The 27,353-nt window shown below is 36.9% G+C and overlaps 1 protein-coding gene across 3 annotated transcripts in view; it reads right to left on the reverse strand.

The window, feature by feature from the left end:
- CPS1 (carbamoyl-phosphate synthase 1) overlaps nucleotides 1-27,353 on the reverse strand; it is a 193,325-nt gene that overhangs the window by 110,783 nt on the left and 55,189 nt on the right. For all 3 annotated transcript variants that reach the window (XM_061148837.1, XM_061148838.1, XM_061148834.1), the window contains exons 3-5: nucleotides 7,360-7,469; nucleotides 3,944-4,088; nucleotides 3,124-3,213 (exon numbers count right to left, since the gene is read on the reverse strand). In XM_061148837.1, coding sequence (XP_061004820.1) covers nucleotides 3,124-3,213; nucleotides 3,944-4,088; nucleotides 7,360-7,469 — 345 coding nt within the window. The remainder of the gene's footprint in view (nucleotides 1-3,123; nucleotides 3,214-3,943; nucleotides 4,089-7,359; nucleotides 7,470-27,353) is intronic.

Raw genomic sequence — 27,353 nt, forward strand, 5'->3', positions numbered from 1 at the left:
GTAAACTGGCTATAATTTTAGACCCTGTTCTACTCTATGTGTCAATGATTATGGAAGAAGACTCAAGGCACATTTTTAAAACAAGCTAACAAACCATGGGTTATACTTAAACTATTAATTCTGACACAAAGCAGCTATAATATCAGGTGCCGACATAACACGAAGGAAACATTAATGACAACTACAAACAGGTAAATTCAGACAATGATTGAAAGAAACTAGAAAAGACCTGGGAGATCATAAAGATGTTTTATTATCTCTATTAACATTTAGCAGTAATGATATCCAGGAAACTAAGGTCAATATTTTTTTTATTTGTTAGGAAGAGGCAACATTGAGCCCCAGTTAGTAGATGTTTGGGCTTCCCTGGTGGCTCAGATGGTAAAGAAACTGCCTGCAATGCAGGAGATCTGGGTTCGATCCCTGGGTTGGGAAAATCCCCCTGGAGAAGGGAATGGCACCCCACTCCAGTATTCTTGCCTGGAGAATCCCATGGACAGAGGAGCGTCGCGGGCTACAGTGCATAGGGTCACAAAGAATCAGACACGACTGAGCATCTAAGCATACACATGTGGTAGATGCTCATCGGAGTGTCAGAATTTTTTCAGGTTAATATTCTATCAATTAGAGGCCCAATAGCAACTTAAGAAAAAGCAGCTATTATAATGGTAGAAATGAAGTATAATATAGCAGGTCCATTATCTCTAATTATTCTAAGTATGTCTGACATTCAACCCAGGAGAATACTCTTATTTGATTAGAAAATAATACTCAAAGAAAGGCAGATATAGGGTTTCCCAGGTGGCACTAGTGGTAAAGAACCTGCCTGCCAATGCAGGAGACATAAGAGACGTGGGTTCGATCCCTGGGTGGGGAAGATTCCCTGGAGGAGGGCATGGAAACCCACTCTAGTATTCTTGCCTGCAGAATGCCATGGAGAGAGGAGCCTGGTGGGCTACAGTCCATAGGGTTGCAAAAAGTCAGACATGACTGAAGCGACTTAGCATGCAAGGTAAAGTTAGTAACATTTTTCACTTATTACTTCAAATGAGATGATATCCAAATATGTCATTGAGTCATAACCTTTAAGCCCAAAAAGACTTGATGGCAATCTGTTTGTTCACACTCATTAAAAACTAAAATTAAGAAAGTATGGTATGATTGCATGACCAGAGCAAGGTCACACAGCTAGTTAATGACTGAGCTGGTACTAGAATCTATGGCACAAGTTACATATCTAGATCCTGGTTAAAACGGGAAGGAGTAGTTAAGTTGTTCCAGACTACAGAGAATTCTAAAATTTTCTCTAACCCCTTTGCAGATTGAGAAAGGCTTCCCTGGTAGCTCAGTTGGTAAAGAATCCACCTGCAATGCAGGAGACCTCACTTTGATTTCTGGGTGAGGAAGATCTCCCGGAGAAGGGATAGGCTACCCACTCCAGTATTCTTCAGCTTCCCTTGTGGTTCAGCTGCTAAAGAATCACCTGCAATGCTGGAGACCTGGGTTCAATCCCTGGGTTGGGAAGATCCCCTGGAGAAGGGAAAGGCTAACCACTCCAGTATTCTGGCCTGGAGAATTCCATGGACCTATATAGTCAATGGGGGTCGCACAGAGTTGGACACGACTCAGCGACTTTCATTTTCACCAAGCATGTATGAGTGCCACCTAGTGGATAAACTGAAAATATAATCTCACACGCTAGCAAAGTAATGCTCAAAATTCTGCAAACCAGGCTTCAACAGTATGTGAACCGTGAACTTCCAGATGTTCAAGCTGGACGTAGAAAAGGCAGAGCAACCAGAGGTCAAATGGCTAACATCCGCTGGATCATCAAAACAGCAAGAGAGTTTCAGAAAAAACATCTACTTCTGCTTTATTTACTACACCAAAGCCTTTGACATTGTGGATCACAATAAACTGTGGAAAACTTCTTAAAGAGATGGAAATACCAGACGACTTGACCTGCCTCTTGAGAAACCTGTATGCAGGTCAGGAAGCAACCGTTAGAACTGGACATGGAAAAACAGAATGGTTCCAAATAGGGAAAGGAGTATGTCAAGGCTGTATATTGTCACCCTGCTTATTTAACTTATATGCAGAATACATCATGTGAAATGCTGGGCTGGATGAAGCACAAGCTGGAATCAATAACCTCAGATATGCAGATGACACCACCCTTATGGCAGAAAGCAAAGAAGAACTAAAGAGCCTCTTGATGAAAGTGAAAGAGGAGAGTGAAAAAGTTGGCTTAAAACTCAACATTCAGAAAACTAAGATCATGGCATCTGTTCCCATCACTTCATGGCAAATAGATGGGGAAACAGTGGAAACAGTGAGAGACTTTATTATTTTGGGCTCCAAAATCACTGCAGATGGTGACTGCAGCCACGAAATTAAAAGATGCTTGCTTCTTGGAAGGAAACTTATGACCAACCTAGACAGCATATTAAAAAGAACGGACATTACTTAGTCAAGGTCCATCTACTCAAAGCTATGGTTTTTCCAGTGGTCAAGTATGGATGCGAGAGTTGGACTGTAAAGAAAGCTTAGCACAGAAGAATTGTTGCTTTTTACTGTGGTGTTGGAGAAAACTCTTGAGAGTCCCTTGGACTGCAAGGAGATCCAAACAGTTAACCCTAAAGGAAATCAGTCCTGAATATTCATTGGAAGGACAGATGCTGAAGCTGAAACTCCAAATCTCTGGCCACCTGATGCAAAGAACTGACTCATTGGAAAAGATTCTGATGCTGGGAAAGATTGAAGACAGGAGGAGAAAGGGACAACAGTGGATGAGATGGTTGGATGGCATCACTGACTCAATGGACATGAGTTTGATTAGGCTTCGGAGTTGGTGATGGACAGGCAAGCCTGGTGTGCCGCAGTCCATGGAGTTGCAAAGAGTTGGACATGACTGACTAACTGAACTGATAAATTCCTCTGTTTAAAGAACGAGTTCTGGACATTCAGCCTGTAGTAACAGAAGGAAGTACTCTGAAACAAAATGATCCCAAAGTGTGTGATCTGCCTCATCTGTTTGGCCCTTTGCAATTACATACACCTTCCCAACTTTCTAGGACCCCACCAATCATCCTTAGGTGATGCTGGTTGCTGGATATTTCTCACCTTTTCTTCCCGTAGCCACTGTCCTAGACTCTTGGTAGCCAGCCAGTGGTGGTAGTCATCACTATAATTTAGCACCAGCAAACCTGCAACCTAGAAAGACAGGCAGTCAGTTTTTGAAAGTGATCACAAAATGCTATCCAACTCTTGTAACTTGAGTCAGCTCAGATTTTTTATTACCTACCAATAAAATGCTTAAAATTTTGGAGACTTGAAGAACAAAATATGATTAAAAAAATTATTTTAAAGATATATAGTCACTACCTTAGTTTTCATGTGGGGGACAGTCTTACCTGGTTTGCCAAATCAGGAGGCTAAACTAGATCTCCCTTCTCAGCACCCTGTATACATTTTTGAATAGTTTATATGGTTCATATCCCCATGATAGTAATCAAATTTACATTATAATAGGAAATTTTCATTGTATTTACTTTTACTTTTAGGCTGGCATACAAGTTATCTTTTATTTATCTCCCATAGCGAGTAAGATTTAAAAGATAAATAACTGATACAGAGTTGATTCTTAAAATCCTTTTAAAAAGTGATTCAATACAAATTCTTGTAGCATTGCTGTTATCTGAACTTATAACATTTTTCCAAATGAAGTCACATTTCATCCACAGCATTAAGAATGAATACAAAGTGCCCTGAGAAATGAAATTCAGAATAGCTCCATGCTAAAACTTATTCTCATATACCTAGGAATGAGATTGAGACTATAAATTTAATTACTTTTACTACAGGACAGAGGCTGAAACTTTGTCCAACCTAGGTTCTTAAAATAAATCAACTATACTTTTTAAATAGTCATCACTGGTACTACCTTAATTCCATCAGATTCCAAATATTTGCTGAGTCCCAGTTCATCCAGCGCAGCAGTGTCAGGCACTCCACCATTCCCAACAATAGGATTGGCCATGGTAAGAATCTGCCCCTTGTAAGCAGGGTCAGTAAGAGCTTCTGGGTACCTGAGTAAAGATACCAAAAAATTACCAACAAATTCTTGATTTGTATACTTGATCTAATTTATTCCGATTCTGCATACATAATCTGATTTATTTGACCCTTGAAAATTAAAGAACATGAGAACAAAATCTTACAAGCTTGTCTCTAGATTTTGCCAAACTTAGGGAAATTTTACAGTAAAATATGGAAACGTATCCCATGATATGACTGATATGAAAAGACTGTTAAGTACTATGGCATATTCTTATTTAATTTTCTACTCCCTCAGTTTCTTAAATTTTTAATACCTTGAAAGATTCTTCATAAGGTATTAATCTTTTAAGTTAATCTATTTATTTTAATTGGAGGCTAATTACTTCACAATATTGTAGTGGTTTTTGCCATACATTAACATGAATCAGCCATGGGTGCACATGTGTCCCCCATCCCAATATTGCTCTATTTAATGTTTGCAGGTATTTTAATTCCCAAAGATTCCCCAAGTACCAGATATGAGTGAGTCCAAACTGATATTTACTACTGATGGATGACAGTTTTGCCAAAATATTAACTGTCAAAAGTTGAAAAGTCTTTTTATCTTTTAGCATACTGGAGAACATACTGATTATATCAATGGTGGCTGTCTGGGTATATATGTTTGTTAAAATTTATTGAATATTTAAAATATTAACTTATTTTTTATGAAAAAAATTAATAACATTTATTTTTAAATACTTTAGTTATAGAGAGGTATATGTTTGATAATTATCAAGTTATTATTGATAGTATATGTTTGATTTTTTTTTATAGAATAAAATGAATGCCACAAAAATTGATCAAAAGCATTTCTGTCTTCCAAATTAAAAGATTCCAAGTAACTATTTTAAAGTAAGGATATGGAATTAAGAATAAATGCAGAGGGCTTTATTTTAAAGTGTAAGGAGGGAAAAAATAAGAATACATGTATTCTTGTTTCTGTTCTATATATAAATAAAATTATATATAAAATGTTTATTCTTAATAATATGAAATATTATTCAGGATCTATCTATAGCTATTCCATATTTTGAAATACACTGCAATGAGACTTTTTCCACTCTCCTACATTTTTACTTCCCACAGAACGAGTTAAACCTAATCTTTCTTATAGATTACTATTGAAAGTGGATTTAGGTGCTGAGGGGGACAGAATGACAACCTCAAAACCAATGAAGTTCAGCTCCGGCAGTAGTCAACATGAATTCTTCTACCCCACCCAGACTAACCCCTCCCAGAACTCCCTTGTCGACAGAATTGTCTCTCAGCTCAGCAAACTCTTAGGTGACAAAAGTGCTGTGATATTTACACTTACCCACACCCCCATCAGCTAATTTCTCAAATGCCTCTGACCTGTCAGGAACTAATAATTTTTTAAACCAAGGGTTACACACAATATAAATGCGTATCTTGCTGATGAAAAACAAAATAACTCCCTTATCAAGCACCTTACTGGGTGAGCCACCCAGTGAAGGAAAGCAGCATTTCTCAATGGAAAATAGGATCTGTGGACTAACCTTATTAATGAATGCCTTTTTCTACATGAAAAAAAAAAAAAAGCCTTTAATTAATTTAATTTTACTTCCTTTCTTCTTTCTTCCCATAAAAGAACTGGCTGCTCCCTTTAAACATAAGCTTACAATGTTCTCTCCAGTAAATGAATAAATACAGCTTGTCTTAGAGAACTGCAGTGTTGGAAGCAAATTAATCCATCAGGTCCTGTTTGACTTTTGTGATGTGACAAGATTTATTACCCGCAATCTATCACAGAGAAGAAAACTCTAGTGCCCTCCATCATTCTGATCTATATTAAACAGTTGTTTGTTGGCAGGTATATTAACACAGCTAGTAATTAGTGCTGTCGAAAGGCTTAAATAATTGCCTGGTGAAGCAAAACTTTGCAAACAGTCTTCATACTCTGTAATTTAATGTTCTCACCAGTGGAACTATTTTAAAAATCATCTAATATTCTTTATTTCAAACAGGGAACTAAGAGTTTAGTGAAGAACGTACATTAATGATATAATGGAAGCTTGGTCAATCAATATCTTCAATATCAGTTAACCCAATGCCTTCTTGTCATTATAAGGTAAGGTTAACTGAATTTCCCTAAAGAATTCATCAGCTATTTTACAGTTTATTCTTTTGAATCTCTAATGGAAACTTTTTGAAACCACCTAATTTTTTAAGACATAATTTTTAAATCCCCAGCTATAAATTACTAGCTGATCCAATTCCCTCACTCTTTACATATGGAAAGTAAGACTTAGAAAGCCTGAGTGATTTTCACAATGTCACATCATCAGTTACCATTAGCACTGAGACCAGAACTTCGGCCTCCTGGTTGCCAGATGAACATTTATTGGCTAGATAAAAGCAGCTGCATAATTTCTGTAGCAACTCTTACCTTCAGTGATGTGTGTATATTAGCAGATCTTAAATACTAAATTCAGTCTCACTTGATAAATTTTGAAAATATCAGATCTATGTACCAGGTCTCCCATGGATTACCTCAAGATAATAAATATATCTATTATTTCATCTTTCTTAATAGAGTGCAAAATTACAAAATAGCTAAAGACTTTCTTAGCTCTTTGTGTGTGTGCTAAGTTGCTTCAGTCATGTCCCATTCTCCGTGACCCTATAGAATATAGCCCACTAGGTTCCTCTGTCCATGAGATTCTCCAGGCAAGAATACTGGAGTGGGTTGCCATGCCCTCCTCACGAGGATCTTCCCAACCCAGAGGTTGAACCAGCGTCTCTTATGTCTCCTGCATTGGCAGGCACCTTCTTTACCACTAACACCACCTGAGAAGCCCCTTAGCTCCTTAAAGTAGTTCATATTAGAAGTGCAAAGCTGATTCTTCACTTCACTAATGGAGTGGCACTAGAGTGCACTACGCACCATTTTCCTTGCTTCAGTTTTCACCTTAAACCAGATTGGTGCTGATCCCTTGCCTGTCAGAAGCTACTTGGTAATATCAACATAACTTGTGTCTTTGTACCCTAAGTTTCTAGAATTAACTTTGTTCTTTTTTACCAGGGGAACACCAGTGTCTATATTCTCTTTCATTTACAGCCACAGGGAGGAGTTTGTGTCCAAGTTTCAAGCTGTGTACAAGCGCAAGGCAACTTCAGGATAATGTGTAGTGTGATAATGATGATGCGATGATTTCAACTTCCCACCATGAGTCATATCATCCAGCTATTCCTCTATATCAAAGAAGAAGAAAGCCTTGGAAGAGAAGCATTACTCACCCTGCCAGGCCAGTATTAAAAACCACTTCACCAGCAACAGAGGATGGATGGCCAAAGGAGTAACCTTTCATCTTAGTTCCATCTTCCAGGACAATATGTGCTGTCTGTGCCTAAAGAAACAGATGTGTGAATCTTAGTAGAATACAAAATATAAAGCACAACTAGCTGAAAAAAAAAAAATCCAAAATTACAATATGCAAATGTATTAAATAAATGCACAGTATATTTGATAAAACCATACTCTCTGGATTTGAAGTTGATATCCTGTTACTGACCACTTTTCTTCAAATGTATGGCTGTTCTCACTGGCAGCTGTTTTGTTTTGCTTGAAAGAGGAACTGAAGCATATCAATACTTTGTCTATCCTCAGTCCACTTGTAGAATTATTGATAACCCAGAAATACTTCAATTTAGCTGAAATGCTGTATCTGTCTTTTCCCTCTTGGTATTCCCTAGCTTTGCTCAAGTATAACTTAAGAGAAATAACACTGTGAATTGTATCATACAGCTCTTCAGTATTCTGAGGCTGAGAACTAGAAGGGATATTCAAGGTTTTCTATCAAACTGTATTCCACAGACCTCTTGTGTTTGATGAACTTATCTCAAGTGCTGCCCCTTCCCTGAGCTTTAGGATCATAAAGAAACTAAAACTTTATTGTTCTATGAATACTGATGCAAAAGCAAGCACTATGGAACATCCGAAAATACATCACATTTTGCTTTCTAGTAGAATTAATTATATCCAGGATGCTTCCCTGGTAGCTCAGTATTAAAGACTCTGCCTGCCAATGCAGGAGATGCAAGTTCAAAAATGGCAACCCACTCCAGTATTCTTGCCTGGAGAATCCCATGGGCAGAGGAGCCTGGTGGGCTGCAGTCCATGGTGTCTCAAGAGAGTTCAGACACAACTTAGTCACAGGAGCTATCTTCATTGCGGTGCCTGGGCCTCTCACTGTGGGGGTTTCTCTTGTTGTGGAGCACAGTCTCTAGGGCACTCAGGCTTTGGAGTTACAGCACACAGGCTCAGAAGTTGCAGCTCCCAGGCTCCAGAGACCAGGCTCAATAGTGGCCCAAGGGGTTCGTTGCTCCACTACATGTGGGATCTTCCCAGGCCAGAGATTGAAGTCGTGTCTTCTGCATTGGCAGATGGATTCTTTACCACTGAGCCACCAGGGAAGCCCCCAACATTTTGATTTTATTAAAAGTAAACTATAAAGGAAAATATCTCAGCAATAATTGAGGAAATTTGAAACTAAATTGATATTTTATTGTATTCAGTGTAATTTTTAAGACAGAGAGTGGCATTATGATGATATTTTTAAGAATTTTCTTTTTTATTTTTTTTTATTTTATTTTTTTTTAATTTTTATTATTTTTCTTTTTCCAGTGGGTTTTGTCATACATTGCTATGAATCAGCCATGGAATCCAGAATTTTCATTTTTTAAGATATATACTGAAATGCTTAAGGATAGACTAATATCATATCTGAGATTTCTTCAAATAATCAGAATTTGGGGGAATGAATAAAGATATGAATGAAACAAATTTGGCCTTGAGTTGAAATCACTTAAGTAAGGACGATCACGATGCTATTCTCTCTTCAAGGGTGAAATGCAGCCATCAAAGATAGAAATACACTAATTCTCTCCTTTCCTTTCCTCACATTTTTAGCTCTGGATCCTATGGTGTCGAATCCTTTTCTATCCTACCACTCACTTCCAGTCTTACCACACACACACACACACACACACACACACACACACACACACACCAACCTTGGTATACAACGGGAACACAATACATGATTTCTAGACCTCTGTTTCTATGTTCTTCTAGTTTAACAAAGTGTACTCAGCTTTTCAAGTGTTAAAATGGTAAAACCTCATTATTTTTCTGTTGTAAACTTCTCTTTAGAAATACAATGCCTCCTTTAGTTGCAAAGTACACAAGTTCCTTTCAGAAAGTTGGACAAAGTGCTATCTGGCATATTTTATATGTGTTTGTATCAGTGTGTGTGTGAGTCTCCATGAGCAGAGTTAACCAAAAGTATGTTATCCTTCACCTAACTTATCAAATAATCTTTGAGGCAAAGTTTTCTTATATCTACAACCTTGGAACCAGTGTTCAAGATCTCAAGCTTGACATTATCTTTAAATAGTCATGATTTACCTTCTCAGCCACTAAGCTAAAAAGTTTTTGGAATTAGCACAGAGGAAAGCACAATAAGTAATTAATGTATGTAATTAATTAATGTAATTAATGCATGATAACAAGACTTCCCTGACAGACACTGGCTTAACACACAGTTACCCAGTCTGAATTCTGTTTCTATCTGGGAAATCGTCTTTGCATGTCACTTCTAATAATATGATTTTCTTATTTTACATTTTAATTTATCAACCATTCTTTATTTGTAGTTCAGGACAGAGGCTGATGATTTCAGGAAGTAAAAGTGATCATGTTCAGTACATTTCCAAAGAATACTACAAGTTAATCAAATGTCTAAGGTGGTGGTTCTCAGTAGGGGTAAATTTATTGGGAAAATGTCCTCAGTATCTCTGATGTATTTCAGCAGATGAAAACCTTTGTTTCAAGTCATGGAAATACACTGTCAAAAAATAATTTCTATTGAAAATATTATTTTCTGTTCTTGAGGAAGTCATGTGTAGCCAAATGCTTTCATAAAATAGAGGTAAATCAGGAAACATTTACCTCCTGATATTTTTTAAAATAATGTTTAACTTTCTTAGAACCTAAACTAACTGTACTTAGTTGGCAAAACTTAGCACATGAACTGAAAATTTCAGTTGTCTTATATATGCCAATTTATCTACTGTACTCAGTCATACTTGCCTAAAATAATACCTCTGTTTATATTTTTCCCTTTGCTTTTCTTTATCCTCTTATCTGCCAACAAAGGTCCATCTAGTCAGAGCTATGGTTTTTCCAGTAGTCATGTATGAATATGAAAGTTGGACTATAAAGAAAGCTGACCACCAAAGAATTGATGCTTTTGAGCTGTGGTGTTGGAGAAGACTCTTGAGAGTCCCTTGGACTGCAAGGAGATCCAATCAATCCTTCCTAAAGGAAATCAGTCTTGAATATTCATTGGAAGGACTGATGCTGAAGCTGAAACTCCAATACTTTGGCCACCTGATGCGAAGAACTGGCTCATTTGAAAAGACCCTGTTGCTGGGAAAGATTGAAGGCAGGAGGAGAAGGGGATGACAGATGATGAGATGGTTAGGTGGCATTACCAGCTCGATGGACATGAGTTTGAGTAGGCTCTGGGAGTTGATGTTGGACAGGCAAGACTGGCCTGCTGCAGTGCATGGGGTCACAGAGTCGGACACGACTGAGCAACTGAACTGAACTGCTCCTCTTCGCCTATAAGAATTTCAAATTCTCTGATCCACCTGATACCATCTAATTATTTTAAAGAAAGGTAAAAATTAGCATAAGCAATCTAACTCTTGTTAGCCTATTCCTACAATTCTACTTGGTATTTCTCTTCTTCTCTCCATGGAACTATTTTCTACTTTACATTCCATCTTTTAAAGATATATTTGAGGAGACATTTATTGTTGCCTGAAATAGTCCCTGAGATTGTGTTCAATATGTCTTTTTGCCCCTATAATTATATTTTTTCTTCTTTTTTGCAGTTTTTATTGATCTTCCAGTCTCTTTCCCACTGCACATTATACTGTTACAAGTCTTCTGTTTACTGCCTGTACTACCCTTTATATTCCACTTAACTACATTGGCCTCTGATGAGTTTCAAATGATAGGTGCCAATTGACTTATCTATGAATCACTGGAGATACTCTGAACAAAGAGCTATTATTTGGAATCCCCTTTTCTAGCTAACAGGTCCCCAAATGCTATTTCATTCCAACAAGTCTGAAAGAAATCACTGTTACCATCGAAGGATATTTTAGTTGCCTCAGACCTAGTAGAAAAATGTGCATAGTCTAGGATTTAGACTATGATCATTTAAATGCATATTACCAGAGCACTTTTGTAGTTTGAATGCTAAAAGTGCAAAGGAAGACAATGAAGAGAAGTCTATACGCTCATAGAATGTCAGGAAAAGTAACCAAAGACTATATAAATATAAGTTCTATAAAATAAATGACCTCTATCATGGCATGGTCCCTAACTGTTTAATTTAAAAATGCATATGCCAATAAAAGAGTAGATTTTTCAGGTCACATTATTTAGCTCCTACCATGTGCCAAGTACCATGCTCGGCTCTGAAGATACATGGATAAATGTCTTCAGTCCCCCTCCCATTCAGTTTAGTAAAAAGGCCAGATATGTGCTCGGATGGTAAAATAGAGGAAACCTCAAGAAGAATACCTCTGAAACACCTGGAAATACAAAGATAAAAATACATCCTTTCCATTCAGAGATTTCTCTTTAATAAAATAATTCACCCTTTCCTTCCCATTCATGATTTCAATTATTGTTGTTCAGTCTCTAAATAATGTATGACTCTTGGCAATCCCATGGACTGTAGCACACCAGGCTTCCCTGCCCTTCATTATCCCCCAGAGTTTGTTCAAACTCATGTCCATTGTGTCAATGATACCATCCAAACATCATCCTCTGTTGCCCCCTTCTCTTCCTGCCCTCAGTGTTTCCCAGTATCAGGGTCTTTTCCAATGTGTTGGTTCTTCACATCAAGTGGCCAAAATATTGAAGCTTCAGCTTCAGCATCAGTCCTTCCAATGAATATTATTCCTTTAAGTTAATTTCCTTTAGGATTGATTGGTTTAATTTTTTTGCAGCCCAATGATTTCAGTAATAAAAATTAAAAATTTAAGAAGAAAACATCAAATTTTGAATCTGAAGTTTAAAGATTCCTTCAAGTCTTTACTCAAAGTCATTCATCTTCTTGGCAAGACCTATTTAAAATTGCAATATGCCTAAATGTCCATTGATAGAGGAATGGACAAAGAAGATGAAGTACATATATGTAATGGAATATTACTCAGTCATAAAAAGGAATAAAATGATGCCATCTACAGTGACATGGATGGACCTAAAGATTGTCATAGGCAGTGAAGTAAGTCAGATAAAGATGAATATCATATAATATCGCTTATATGTGGAATCCCCCCAAAAAAAGTGGTACAAATAAACCTATTTACAAAAAAGAAATAGAATCACAGATGTAGAAGACAAATTTGTGTTTACAGAGGAGTGTTAAGGAGGGGAGGAATAAACTAAGAGGTTGGGAGTGACACATACACACTACTAGATATAAAATAGATAACTAGTAAGAACTTGCTGTATAGCACGGGGAACTCTACTAAATGCTCTGTAATGACCTGTATGGGAATAGAATCTAAAAAAGAGTGGAAATAAATAGCAATATGCCCCTCAGCACTCTATTTCCTTAGCCTACTCTTTCTTCACAGCACTCGTTGCCTTCTAACATATCATCCAGTGTCTTCTTTAAAACATCTGTCTTATCCCACTAGAAAGTGAACTTCATGTGGGCAGAGGATTTGGTTAGCTTTGTTCACTGATGTGCCTGCCTCCAGGACCAACATCAGTGCCTGGTACAGTGTAGACAGTCATTTAAATTTTGTTGGATGAATAAAGCATCACTAAGTGACTATCTCAAGACAATATTATCTTAAAAATACTGAAAAGCATGATTATACATTCAGTTTTAGTTTGTTCTAGATATAAATTTTAAAATAACAAACATTTGTTTTGAGTCGCTTTTTCACAACAGCGCCTTAAGTGTAGTCAACTTGGAGGTGTTATGGTGGGAAAGAGATGTGACTGGCATTGAGGGAGAAAGGTTAGTGGATAGTTATCCCAGGATATGCATACTGAGTGAGTATGCTGCATGTGAGTGTTCAAATACATCTTATGCAGAGTTAAATATTATGGTAATTTTAAAAAAGGATCATTTACATCAATTTAATAGGGATTTCACAAGAAATAGGCTGAAGTGCTTGAATTATATGACCAAGTATTTCAGTCCCTTTCTCACTTTGAAAATATAGAAGAAAAATGAGAATGCTATCTTTACCCAGTGTATCCTAAAATATAGGAGTATGGAAAGAAAATCCTGTATTCTACCTGGGTTTAGAATAGCTTATACAAATGAATTTTGCAGAAACATCTTTCTCATATTATTCTCATATATTTTTGCAATAGCAAACTCAAGTGAAAGGTCTAAGTTAAATTCAAAGAGATCAAAAGTTATTTTGAACATTGAAATCTATTAACTTTTTAATCATCAAAATTGGTTGAATTAGCACGGACTAAGATTGACCCTTGGAAGGAAGACTGATCCTTGGAAGGAACCCTTGGAAGGAAGGTTATGACCAACCTAGACAGCATATTAAAAAGCAGAGACATTACTTTGTCAATAAAGGTCCATCTAGTCAAGGCTATGGTTTTTCCAGTAGTCATATATGGATGTGAGAGCTGACTATAAAGAAAGCTGAGCGCTGAAGAATTGATGCTTTTGAACTGTGGTGTTGGAGAAAACTCTCCGAGTCCTTGGACTGCAAGGAGATCCAACCAGTCCATCCTAAAAGAGATCAGTCCTGGGTGTTCATTGGAAGGACTGATGTTGAAGCTGAAAATCCAATACTCTGGCCACCTGATGGGAAGAGCTGACTCATTTGAAAAGCCCCTGATGCTGGGAAAGATTGAGGGAAGGAGGAGAAGGGGAGGACAGAGGATGAGATGGTTGGATGGCATCACTGACTCATTGGACATGGGTTTGGGTGGACTCCAGGAGTTTGTGATGGACAGGGAGGCCTGGCGTGCTGCAGTTCATGGGTTCGCAAGGAGTTGCACACAACTGAAAGACTAAATTGAACTGAAGATTGATCCAGTTCAATTTGAAATTTGAGTCTGCTGCTTCTCTCTAGGTTGATCACTACAGGACAATAAAGCAGACAATAAATTCTAAGGTGAGTTTAATCTGACTCCCTCTCAGTGGAATTGAGAAGGATTTTGCTCAGTTTGCCTTCACTAGACACAAAGAACACTTTTCTCTTTCCAAAATATGAACATGTATATAAACATTATTGTCAGATGACTACTTTGGGTTTTTTTTCCTTTCATTTTACTTTTATCTCTGATTTGGAATAAACAGCCTCAATTTTTTTAAAATATCCTACAGCTCTTCTTTTCACATTTTCTCCTCTGGGTCTCTTACTAAAATTCCAATAACTTTTCTCAATAAAACCTTCTTGTAAATTAAATTCCACCTATGACAGGATCCACTTAGTGGCTTAATTTTAATTGGGTACTCATTTTCATTATAGTCTGATTCTTCATCACTATTTAAGTGCGTATGAAATTATAAGAATATTCTTCAACTCTCAAGATCATAGCCACTTAGAAAAATTTAACTTTTAATTCATTATCTAATTTTAGATCTAAGTGCCTTGGAGTCAAAGAACTAGTTAGATGTCGTTAATATTATCTTTTATTCATATTGACTCAACCAATTTGACATAAAATACTGAAATATAACAAAGAAGTTTCAGGTTCAACTGGTACTCATTTTCAACTTAGAAGTTAAGAGATATTTCAACTGCTTTAGTTAATCAAATGTAAATCAATCCTTGACTCAATGTTATTTATCAACCCAAATATTCATAGTCCACTAAAGATAATAATAAGAACCTTACGACAAGGGGCAGCAGAAACATTAAGCTTCTATCTGAAAATCTCCTTTCAATAAGGTCAAGCACATTGTGCTTGGCAAATGCTCAGATCATAGATTTTGAGAGATAAAATAATTATACATGGCATATATATGTATAATCTATTGCTGCTAAGTCACTTCAGTCATGTCCAACTCTGTGACCCCATAGACGGCAGCCCACCAGGCTCCCCCGTCCCTGAGATTCTCCAGACAAGAATACTGGAGTGGGTTACTATTTCCTTCTCCAATGCATGAAAAGGAAAGTGAAGTCACTCAGTCGTGTCCGACTCTCAGCGGCAGCATGGACTGCAGCCCACCAAGCTCCCCCATTCCTGGGATTTTCCAGGCGAGAGTACTGGAGTAGGGTGCCATCGCCTTCTCCGTGGTATAATCTATTACTAGTACCTAAATAACTATTACCCAAATCTGCTTACATACTCCTAATCTAAATTGTAAACCAGCTTGAAAAGACATTTCCACATAAGAGTAAAGTATAACTTTTCATCCAACTAGAGAGGAATTATTTTAAGTATAAAGAGTGCATACTTCTGAAGAAAAGCAGTGAGAAGAGCAGATGCATGAGGGAAAAATAAAAAAAAAATAAAATAAAATTTATAGACTAAATCACTTCCTGTTCCCTGGCCCTATTATTCCCGCCCTAAGCAGCCCTATCCATTAGGAACTGTTCGAAATTGTGCTCTGGTGTACGGGAAGAAGGGGTATAAATGGGGTTGGGCTGGAGAGAGCAGTTTTGATCATCTCTTTCACCTTCCATTATCTGGCTTTCTCCTTCCCTTCCATACCCTGCCCGTTAAAATATGGATTTTACTCATTTGGGGGTTTTGTTTGTGTGTTTGTTTGCTTAGCTGGGGTTTTGGTTTGATCAACTGTTGCATACTAAAAGCCAACTCTGCAGAGCTTTTGGAGACTGTTAGAGAAGCAAGCTTTGAAGACCAGTGGGCATAATGACTCCTGAATGCCCAGGCACTTACCCGCATTCCTGCCACATATCCTCTCTTCCTTCCACATACCCAAATTCTGCCTCCTGCTAGAAACTAAAGCTAATCATCTTTGGATATTAACTAAACAGGCATTGAAGGACTTGTCACTTTTAAAGTAAAGGTTAAGTAAAAACTGGGCTTCCCAGGTCTCAGTAGTTAAAGAATCTGCCTGCAAAGCAGGATACGCAGGAGATTCAGGTTCAGTCCTTGAGTTAGGAAGATCCCCTGGAGGAGGGCATGGTAACCCACTCCAGTATTTTTGCCTGAAGAATCCCATGGACAGAGGAGCCTGATGGGCTACAGTCCATAAAGTCGCAAAGAGTCGGACACAACTGTAGCGATTGAGCACACACACAAGCTAAGTAAGATGTGGCACTTAAATTGTATTGCCCTATATCCAAGTATATGACTAATTTCTCCAATAAGATAATGGTCAACACCAGACAACATCAAGGAGACAGACCCTGCCTTTTCAAATGTCCAACACAGTATCACTGGCACGTAACACAGCATCTGGCACACAGTGGGTAACTGGGGAAGCCATTTTGCACCTCTGTGAATCCATACTGTGGCCAGTGATGTTAACTTTCAGGGACTTTTGAAAGATCATTTAATCCCAGGTCCACAAGGGAGAGTAACAGTTGTGATTGGTGACTTTGGAAAACGGAATTGAGCAAGACTGGTTCAACTCTTCTCAATAATTTTTTCAAAGAAACCTATTTACAGTTGCATATCAATGTGAGAAATTTGCAACTGTGAGTGAATACATTTGTTTCCAGGAATGGGGGCTCTAAGAAGTCCATTTGGTTACAGATCCAGGCCCTGTTTTCCAAATAGCTTTAACAGTAATCAAGCTGATATTCAGATCTCTATGTCTTTGGACACTCTGTTTTGTTTCTCAAGTGCTCCTAAATTTAAAGGTTGAGGAGGAGGTATGATTAATTATCACTGCTAGAATCCTACTTGTTGTAAATACCTAGCAGATACTGACTGGTTGAATGAATGTATGAATGAATGAATGGCTATCAGGTGGCAAAGATGCTGCATAATTCTGTTTCTCTGAGACATAACTGGCTTGCAAATTGCACTTTTGCTATGGTCCAGTTGTATTTTAACTATTCCTCTTAGGCTTTACTCACAAATGTGAGAAGCAATGGGCAATTTTTAGCTATATTTAATTCTATGTGATTTATTTCCTGGGAAACTAGTTAAGGGAATACAGATCACATGCTTCAACAGTATTTTTTCTTCCATAGTCTACCAATAGAGATGTAAGTGGGTATAGCAATTCCTTTTGATAAAACCATTACATCATAATTAAACTTTATTCACACTAAAATTACTTCAGTCAGAAAAGCTACTAATCATTTAGTAGACTACAGCTAAATTATTAAATAGTTAAGTCAGTGAAAGAGGAAAGGTTGCAACATGAAATAATAAAAGTATACACTCTCTTAACTTACGTGTATCTCCCCTATTATTTCTTTTCATACTTAAAATATTAAACATTCATTTTTTTCATTTTATTTTTGGTATAATATTTACTTATAACCACATTTTAGAATTAAATTTAATTGGTTTATTTTTGGTTGAACTCATTTCTAAAACAAATTTTCTAATTCAATATTTTTCTAGTAGTGGTTAGTCTCACAAATCTTTCAAACCCAAAGACATTAAGTGTAGCAGTAAGATATTAGAGTTACAGTTTCTCTCCCTTTGGCATCTTTTTCTTAATATTTCTTGGGAATAAAACTCAAATCACATCTGGAATATAAAATTACTTAAATAATCATTCTTCTAATTAAAAATAATTCCACTAGTGATGAAAATGCAAAATAGTACAGCCACTATGGAAAACAGTACATAGTTTCCTTAAAAAAATTAAAACTGGAAATATTTGATCCAGTGATCCTACTTCTGGATATTTATCCAAAGAATTGAAATCAGGACCTCAAAAAGATACCAGCACTCCAAAGTTCATCACAGTAGTCAAGATATGGAAACAACCTAAACATCTATCCAGGATGAATGGGTAAAGAAAATGTCACATACATGAACTATGATATATTACTCAGCCTTTAAAAATGAAGGAAATTCTGCCATATATGACAATACAAATGACCCTTGAAGATATTATGTTAAGTGAAATAAGCCAGCCACAGAAGGACAAATACTGCATAGTTTTATTTATCTGATAAAATGAGAATAAAAAAGAAATTCAATCATAAGCTGTAGTTAAATTTACTTATAAGAATTTTAATTAAAAACTGCTATGGATAAGCCACAACATAACCAGATCAACCCAGAGTTACCTATCTATAAATCTGTAAGTCATTAGAGTGAAATGTCAAGTCATTAATTACATCTTATAATCTGAAAAGAATAAGCAGATTTTGAGAACTCTTCACACTGATTCCAGGCCCTTGAATTCTCAAGCTCTCAAGACTGTTAAGACCACTGGTACGATAAACATGGAGATGCTCCTCTCAGTCCTCCTTCAGAAAGCACCTGCTACCCTGCGGCAAAGAGTGAGGTCAGTGGATGGTCACCAGGGTCCACCTTCTTGCAGGATCTACCTCAGTTGCAGAGGGCTGCCTTGACCTTCCTAAAGTGAAAGTCACTCAGTCATGTTCTACTCTTTGCGACCCCATGGACTGTATAGTCCATGGGATTCTCTAGGCCAGAATACTGCAGTGGGTATTCCCTTCTCCAGGGGATCTCCCCAACCCAAGGGTCAAATCCAGGTCCCCCTTACTGACCTCCTAGAGTAGCCCATATCCACAGCAGGCAGAGCCCAACATGAGAAACACTGAAGGACAAGACTTCCCATCAGGTTTTGTCAAACCAGATTCATAATTTAATCTTTGCCCAATCATACCTTTTGAAGTGTTGTTCCACTAATATTAATCTCTAGTAAATATCTGACTCCCAAAACAACATCTCTGTGTCTACTTTCAGAGAACCTAACTCATGACAGACAGCTAAACCAAATGAGTCTGGATAAGAATCCAAAGGCTTTGGAGAGCCTCAAGAAAGGAAGTGCTGCTGTTTATAGTGTTCTAACTCAGAAGCTACCAGAGACATGTAGAACAGTGCAGGACATGTGAATGGTCTCCTCTCTTCAACTATCTCTATAACATAACTAGTGCACAGTTTGAATGAATTTGGCACATAGGTCAGTCAAGATCCTTAGCCAAAACTAATGGTATCCTCAAGTTGCTTAATGTTCAAGAGTAGACATTTAGTTTAGTGAGGGCTCTAAGCACAAGCTCAGCTTGCAATTATGTTAGTAAAATTCACAGACACACACACATACACACAAAGAACATTTCTCTATATCTTCTAAATAGTTGTTTATTGACCTGAGTCAGTGTTTAAATTGTATCTGCAATTCATAAAATTAACTCTACTTCTTTAGAATTATGTTTTCCCCTCTCCATGTAGTTATTTGTGGAAAACATAATCCATCCCCCACTTTGCCTAGGGTTTATAAACAATATAAATCATAAGGAAAATACATTAAAACTAATTTGTACTCATGGCTTGATTTATTTAATTTAAAGCATACCTATATTGTAAATTTCAGAGTCAGCTTATAAAATAAGTAGGCAAAATTATGTTTCCTAATGACTTCATTTGGTTTTGAAGATTAAAGTATGAAATTAGTACTCTCTATATCTTAATACTAAATGTTACTTTTATCTGCAGATTTATTGGAGGAACATTGGTAAGACTGAATATTTCCACACAAAATATTTAAATTTAAAGCTTAATTCTCTGTGTATATGTAATTGCTCCAGTCCTGTGGACACTGATGAGTTTTCCGTATTTCAATCCCAAAGAAGGGCAATGCCAAAGAGTGTTCAAACTACCACACAATTGCACTCATTTCACATGCTAGCGAGGTAATGCTGAAAACCCTTCAAGGTAGGCTTCAACAGTACGTGAAGCAAGAAATGTCAGATGTACAAGCTGGATTTAGAAAAAGTAGAAGAACCAGAGATCAAATTGCCAATATCCACTGGATTATCAAAAAAGCAAGGGAATTCAAGGAAAACATCCACTTCTGCTTCATTGACTACACTAAAGCCTTTGACTGTATGGATCACAATAAACTGTGGAAAATTCTTAAAGTGATGGGAATACCAGATCACCTGACCTGCCTCCTGAGAAATTTGTATACAGGTCAAGAAGCAGCAGTTAGAACTGGAAATGGAGCAAACTGTTTCAAAATTGGGAAAGGAATACGTCAAGGCTGTTTATTGTCACCTTGCTTATTTAACTTCTATGGAGAGTACATCATGCAAAATACTGGGCTTGATGAAGCACAAGCTGGAATCAAGATTGTGGGGAGAAATATCAATAACCTCAGATACGCAGATGACACCTAATGACAGAATGACATCTCAGATATGCAGATGACACCTAATGACACCCTAATGGCAGAAATCAAAGAGGAACTAAAGAACTTCTTGTTGAAGGTGGAAGTGGAAAGTGAAAAAGTTGGCTTAAAACTCAACATTCAAAAAACTAAGATCATGGTATCTGGTCCCATCACTTCATGACAAATAGATGGGGAAACAATGAAAACAATGACAGACTTTATATTCTTGGGCTCCAAAATCAATGCAGATGGTGACCGCAGCCATGAAATTAAAAGACCCTTGCTCCTTGGAAGAAAACCTGTGACAAATCTAGACAGTGTATTAAGAAGCAGTGACATCACTTTGTTGAAAAAGGTCCGTATAGTCAAAGGTATGGTTTTTCCAGTAGTCATGTATGTATGTAAGAGTTGGACCATAAAAAAGGCTGAGCACTGAAGAACTGATGCTTTCAAACTGTGGTGCTGGAGAAGACTCTTGAGAGTCCCTTGGACTGCAAGGAGATCAAACCAGTCAATCCTAAAGGAAATCAACCCTGAATATTCATTGGAAGGACTGATGTTGAAGTTGAAGCTCCAATACTTTGGCCACCTGATGTAAAGAAGGTCTGGAAAAGACCCTGATGCTGGGAAAGATTGAAGGTAGGAAGAGAAGGGGATGACAGGAGATGAGATGGTTGGATGGCATCTCTGACTCAATGAACATGAGTTTGAGCAAACTCCGTGAGAAGGTGAAGGACAAGACCGTGGGCTGCAGCCCATGGGGTTGCAAAGAGTCAGACATGATTGAGCGACTGAACAACATGTACTTGCTCTATTTTTAATCTTTTATTTCATAATTTTATCTTTCTCTACATTAAACTGGATTGCATAATTATATGGTCCCTATTCTTATATTATTTTAAAAATAGGCATTTAAAAAAAAAATAGGCATTTTTAACAAACTGGGCAATCTTTGTATATTGCACTTTCTAGTACTTGTAAAATCTGAGGATGCTAACTTCTAATTGATTTTTTCTTAAAATGCATTTTTGTAAGGAAGATTGCATGTAAATAGAAATTCCAATAAATTCTTTACTGGTTGGCTTATCTGCCATGGATGTTGCTATTATGTGACATTTCAAGAATGTGATATTGGAACCTCCCTGAGTGGTTAAGACTCTGCACTCCCACTGCAGGGGAAGCAGTTTCAATCCCTGGTCTTGGGTGAGATCCTGCATGATGCATGGTGTGCCCAGAAAATTTTTTCTAAAGAATGTAACACTGCAGGTAGACTTGACATTTTCTCTAAAAGTCTCATCTCTTTAGGATTTTTCATTTTTCCTTAAAATTAAGATTTATTGCAAACCAATATTTAACGGCCTATTTTCATTTCCTGATGAATGAATAGCTTTAGTATCAGCGTTAGTCATTTAGTTGTGTCTGACTCGCTGGGACTCCATGGACTATAGTCCACCAGGCTCCTCTGTCCATGGAATTCTCCAGGCAAATATACTGGACTAGATAGCCATTCCCTTCTCCAGGAGATCTTCCTAACCCAGCGGTTGAACCCGGGTCTCCTGCATTGCACACAGATTCTTTACCATCTGAGCCACCAGGGAAGCCCTGATTAGCTTTATGGGACCACAAATAAATGACTAGAATTTTACACTCTAATACTATCAGTCTGAGATCAAGTTTAAAAAGTTAGATGTTCCAAAGCAATTTCCAGGACAAGAACAATGCAAAAATAATTAATGGAAGACACACAGCTAAATTTTTCTTCAAAAGCTTTGAAAATACATCCCTAGTACCTATGCTCAACTGACTTAGAGAGTTTTGTCTTAAGAAGGAACAGTCAAATTCATACAGAATTTATAATATGACCCATAAAAGTGTGTAAAAATTTTGAAACAGCCAAGCATGCATTACTGTTGTTAGGTTTTCCTGCCTAATAACAGGGTGTTATGTTTTTAAAAATTATCCACTTGCTCATTTATCATTTCATATCCCAGCATTATGCAGGACTAACTTTGAGAATATCAATTATTTACTGTGAGCCAGCTTTCTTTGAGTCCTTTCATTCACATAAGTCAAAATAAGACTTATTTTGGCCCCAAGAAGGAGCCAAAAATTGCTTATGTGAACATGTACCACATTAGACTTTTGTGCATGTGGAGTTTACAGGACTACAAGAGAAAGAAATAAATTGAAAATTGAAAAGCAGCATGTTTCACTACAAATACATGACAATATTTAGGTTGAAATGGAAGAAATATGTCAACAAAGTAGCACTGCCCTAAAATACTGTATTTATAGAATTACTAACAGCCGTATAAAGCAGGAATCCTCACTGATTTTTTTACTTAAACATCCTGATCTTGAAATGGAACCAAAAAAGGGGTAGGAAAGGAAGAGAAAAACCTGATTTATTTTGTATTGAAATATAGTATTGAATACATAAATGGACTCAAGTAAGAAATAAAATTTAACAGGGGAAGCTAGATCATTCTGAAGCCACGTTAAACAACAAATATGCCTTCAGATATTCATAGAATCACACTAACAAAATGCCAAATTCAAAAGATCCATATAATGTTTGAGGCCCAGTGAAAATTCTAGCCAGATTTCCTACATATATATTCACTTTGTGTGCAGAAACAGACATCCACATATCCTTACATTAACTACAGCACTTACACATCTATGAAATGGTAATAATGGCACTGTTTCTTCCCCTGGGAGTGAGAATTCATCAACAAAATGTTCTGGATGTAAAGTCTCAAGCCAATTTAGCAATAAGTTCCATAAAAGATTTGAATATAAAACACTATAGCTATTCCATACAATAATCCCCTTGGGCTAGTCATAGAAATGAAAATTATTTACTCTGGGAATTTAATTGTATTGCCATTAAAAGATTTGTCTATGTAAATTATTGGCATATCAAAAAATGATAGAAGCTCCATCTGTTTATTTCTATTTTCACCAAAGCCTAAAGCTATATAAAACATTTGATTTCTGGCTCACCTGAGGTTTCTTAGATATTAATTGCCATTAGTCCTCATCCTCTTAAGAAATAAAATATATCTGAACCAAGCTTTGGAAGGTAGGAAGCATAAGCCAGAATGTATTTTAGTTTACTATTGCATAGATAATCAGGTAAAAAATTAAAATCTTCAAGTGTTGTTTATTAGTAAGTGAAACCTTATTTTTCTGTTTTGGAGTTAATACTTTCAAAATACAGATACTTAAAATTCAGATTGAAAGCAAAATTTGCTACATCTAGAATATTTATTGAGATTTCTCTGCAGTTACAATGTCTGATACTTCAGGATTTCAAAGTACTATAACAGCAGTAATCAATTAAGCCTTACAACATCTTAAGTTAATAGCCTTACAACATCCTAAGTTAATATTAAGTCATCTTCCTTTGGTTAAACATAAGCCAATGTTGGGGGTAAAATTACAAGGTTAATTTACTTGAATATTTCTTTGTTCTGGACATTTATAAACAAATGAGTCAGATTCATAAGTAATTTTTATTCTAGTTATGTTTCTTATTATAAATAAAATATAGCCTTCAGAAAAATTCTACCACAAAAATATATAAAGTGTAGGTTTACTAACAAGCACTTAATGGGCATTTGCTATGTGGTAAATCATTCTGAATCTGGGAGGGATCTGCCATATTGTAAGCTGTTTATTTTATGATTATAAATTATTATGGATCTTATATTTAGTTCTACATCATACAAGAAATATATTCAGTAAAACTCTTAGTAATACAGCAACTTTATTAATTCATTTGTAAGAGCCTCACATTAGCCAACAACCTCCCTATGATATTTAGATCAATATATGGCATTTATTGGGGCCTCCCTGGTGTACAAGAGCAAAGAATCAGCCTGCAATGCAGGAGCTGCAGGAGGCGGGGATTCAGTCCCTGGTAGACCCCCTAGAGGAGGGCATGCTAACCCATTCCAGTGTTCTTGCTTGGAGAATCCCATGGGCAGAGGAGCCTGGTGGGCTACAGTTCATGGGCTCACAAAGAGTTGGACACAGCTGAAGTGACTTAGCATGCACGCATAGCATTTATTAAGGTGGGAAAAAAAAAGAAAAATAATTGTAGAGCCTTGAAAATGTTTTCATGAGTTGAACTCATTTAGACCAGATGAAGGAAATCAAGAGTAAGCTAGGGATTGCTAGGGATGAGCAGTCCAACACTAGGCCTGACCTTGGCCCATGTAGATTTCCTGAACTTTTGGTCAATGTAAAGACCCTAGGAAATATTGATCACATCAAGGACATTCGGTCTTACATAGAAAATTCCAAAAGCCTTGAAGTGAGTTCTGGTATGACCACTGCCCAAGAGATACTGGAAACTCTCTACTACACCCTCTAACCTTTGGTACTACTTGGAAACATGAAGAACGTCTAATGAAGATGTAAGAGGAGAGAAATGTTCTCTATTTCCACAGCAGTAAAATCTATACTTGTTCAAACTATCAATAAGTCTGGTAAGCATGGTCAGATAGAAACTCAAGGCACCATCAGCAGGAGAGGGCTGCATGAGGCCAAGACTATCACCAGTTCTTTTGGCGTTTCCTCACCCAGTATCCTTAGCTTCTGATCCAGGGCTGGGACCAGGAGAGGCGAGTGAGATGCTGAGGGCACAACATCAAAGGGGCCACTCTGTCAGCCTTGTAGTGAGAACTTCCTTCAATGTTGGACATTAGACGTCTCACTCACCTACCTTAGTCTGAGCCCTATCCAACTATAGCTTTCTCAAGGGCTTCAAGGCAAGAAGTTTGGGCTTCCCTGGTAGCTCAATGGTAAAGAATCTGCCTGCAATGCATGAGACCTAGGTTCAATTCCTGGGTTGGGAAGATGCCCTGGAGGAGGACATGGCAACCCACTCCAGTTCTTGCCTGGAGAATTCCACTGATAGAGGAGCCTGGCAGGCTACAGTCCACAGAGTCAGACACAACTGAAGCGATTAAGTAGTAGTATAGCTGCTGCTGCTGCTGCTAAGTCGCTTCAGTCGTGTCAGACTCTGTGCGACCACACAGATGACAGCCCACCAGGCTCCGCCGTCCCTGGGATTCTCCAGGCAAGAACACTGGAGTGGGTTGCTATTTCCTTCTCCAATGCATGAAAGTGAGAAGTGAAAGTGAAGTTGCTCAGTCATGTCTGACTCTTCACGACCCCATGGACTGCGGCCTACCAGGCTCCTCCATCCATGGGATTTTCCAGGCAAGAGTCCTGGAGTGGGTAGCCATTGCCTTCTCCAAGTAGCATAGCAAGAAGCTCATAATATGAAGAAACTGTTGATGACAAACAGATGAGTCCATACCTTAGGGAGGTTAAAAGGTAGAGTAAATAAACAACAATGTTCAAAAGAGAGGATCCCTCTCAACTAATAAAATATTGTCCACCAAAAATATGCAAAGTTGCTAAATCATCTAAACTAATTCTGCAACATCTCATTTGGGATTGGAACACAATTTATTATTTTAAAAAGAGAATTATCATGTAAGAAATTTAGCCCTAAAATGTATTTATATGTAGTAAAAGCCTAATATAATCATTATTCTTAAATGTGTATAATAAATTTATTCCCACCACCACATCTAATATGTACAAAAAGGACTCCTATATAATAATGAATTCTATTTCCTAAGAATGTCTTTAAAACTACTGCAAGATAACGAAATGATTCTAATTGTAGGAGTTTTTGCAGCTGCCAATTTCTAAGCAAATAACAATAGCTCCTCAAGGTTGAATTAAATAGTTACTTCTATGTTAGAATCAGAATCTTAGAAAATGAAAACCTTTTAAAAGGAATGGTGATTCCAAAGGCTTATTTGTATCTGAAGTATCAGAGAGAGGGACACTTAGATTGTTAGATTCTTGGCTTAATTATAACACAGGTCACCACTTTTTTCAAATGAGTAGATTAATGTTAGAAATAGTACTTATTGAATCATTTTCTACTCATAAGGAACTTAACCTTTTCAATTTAATACCTTTGATTTCCAAATTCATTTGCAAGTAAAAATAAAACTATTTAGTCTTAGTGACTTTCTAAGACTTGCAAACTCAAAATTTTAATTTGTATGTTTCCTGCAGTCAGAGACTATCCACTCATTATTCTCCATGTATACTCCCAGGATACAAGTTTCATATTTATTTGCTAAGTAAATAAATACATAGGATATTAAGATGTACATCCTGACTTTTGGAGTTGAATTTACCATAGTGAAAAAAATTATTTGCTTCATAGTCCTTGAGTCTAATTCCTCATAAGCAATATCTTCCTAGTGATAGGTTTACTATTAAGGCACAGGTGAAAAAGATCATCATAAGTATTTGAGAATTTTTATCAGATATTATGTCACTGTAATAATTTATAGTCCACAAAAACATTAAGAAACTCTGATCTAAGTCTCTATGAGGTCCTTCTGCTAAAATGTATAGAATAGAATGTTGTCTAAGTATCCAGTTTTTACTTTTTGAAAATCAAGCCCTTGTTGGTTTCATCATTTGCATATATTTTCTCCCAGTACATAGGTTGTCTTTGCATTTTATTTATGATTTCTTTTGCTGTGCAAAAGCTTATAAAATTAATTAGATTCCATTTGTTTATTTTTGCTTTTATTTCTATTGCTTTGGGAGACTGACCTAAGAAAACATTGATTAGTACGATACATACATTGCACAATTGGTACAATTTGTCAAAGAATGTTTCGCCTGTGTTCTCTTCTAGAATTGTTATGGTGCGTTGTCTTATTTAAGTCTTTAAGCCATTTTGAGCTTATATTGGTGTGAGGATGTGTTCTAAGCTTTAATGATTTATATACGGCTGTCCAACTTTTCAAACACCACTTGCTGAAGAGACTGTCTTTTCTCATTGTATATTCTTGCCTCCTTGGTTGAATATTA

The sequence above is a fragment of the Dama dama genome, chromosome 8 (assembly GCF_033118175.1).
Source record: "Dama dama isolate Ldn47 chromosome 8, ASM3311817v1, whole genome shotgun sequence".
In the NCBI taxonomy this organism is placed as follows: Eukaryota; Metazoa; Chordata; class Mammalia; order Artiodactyla; family Cervidae; genus Dama; species Dama dama.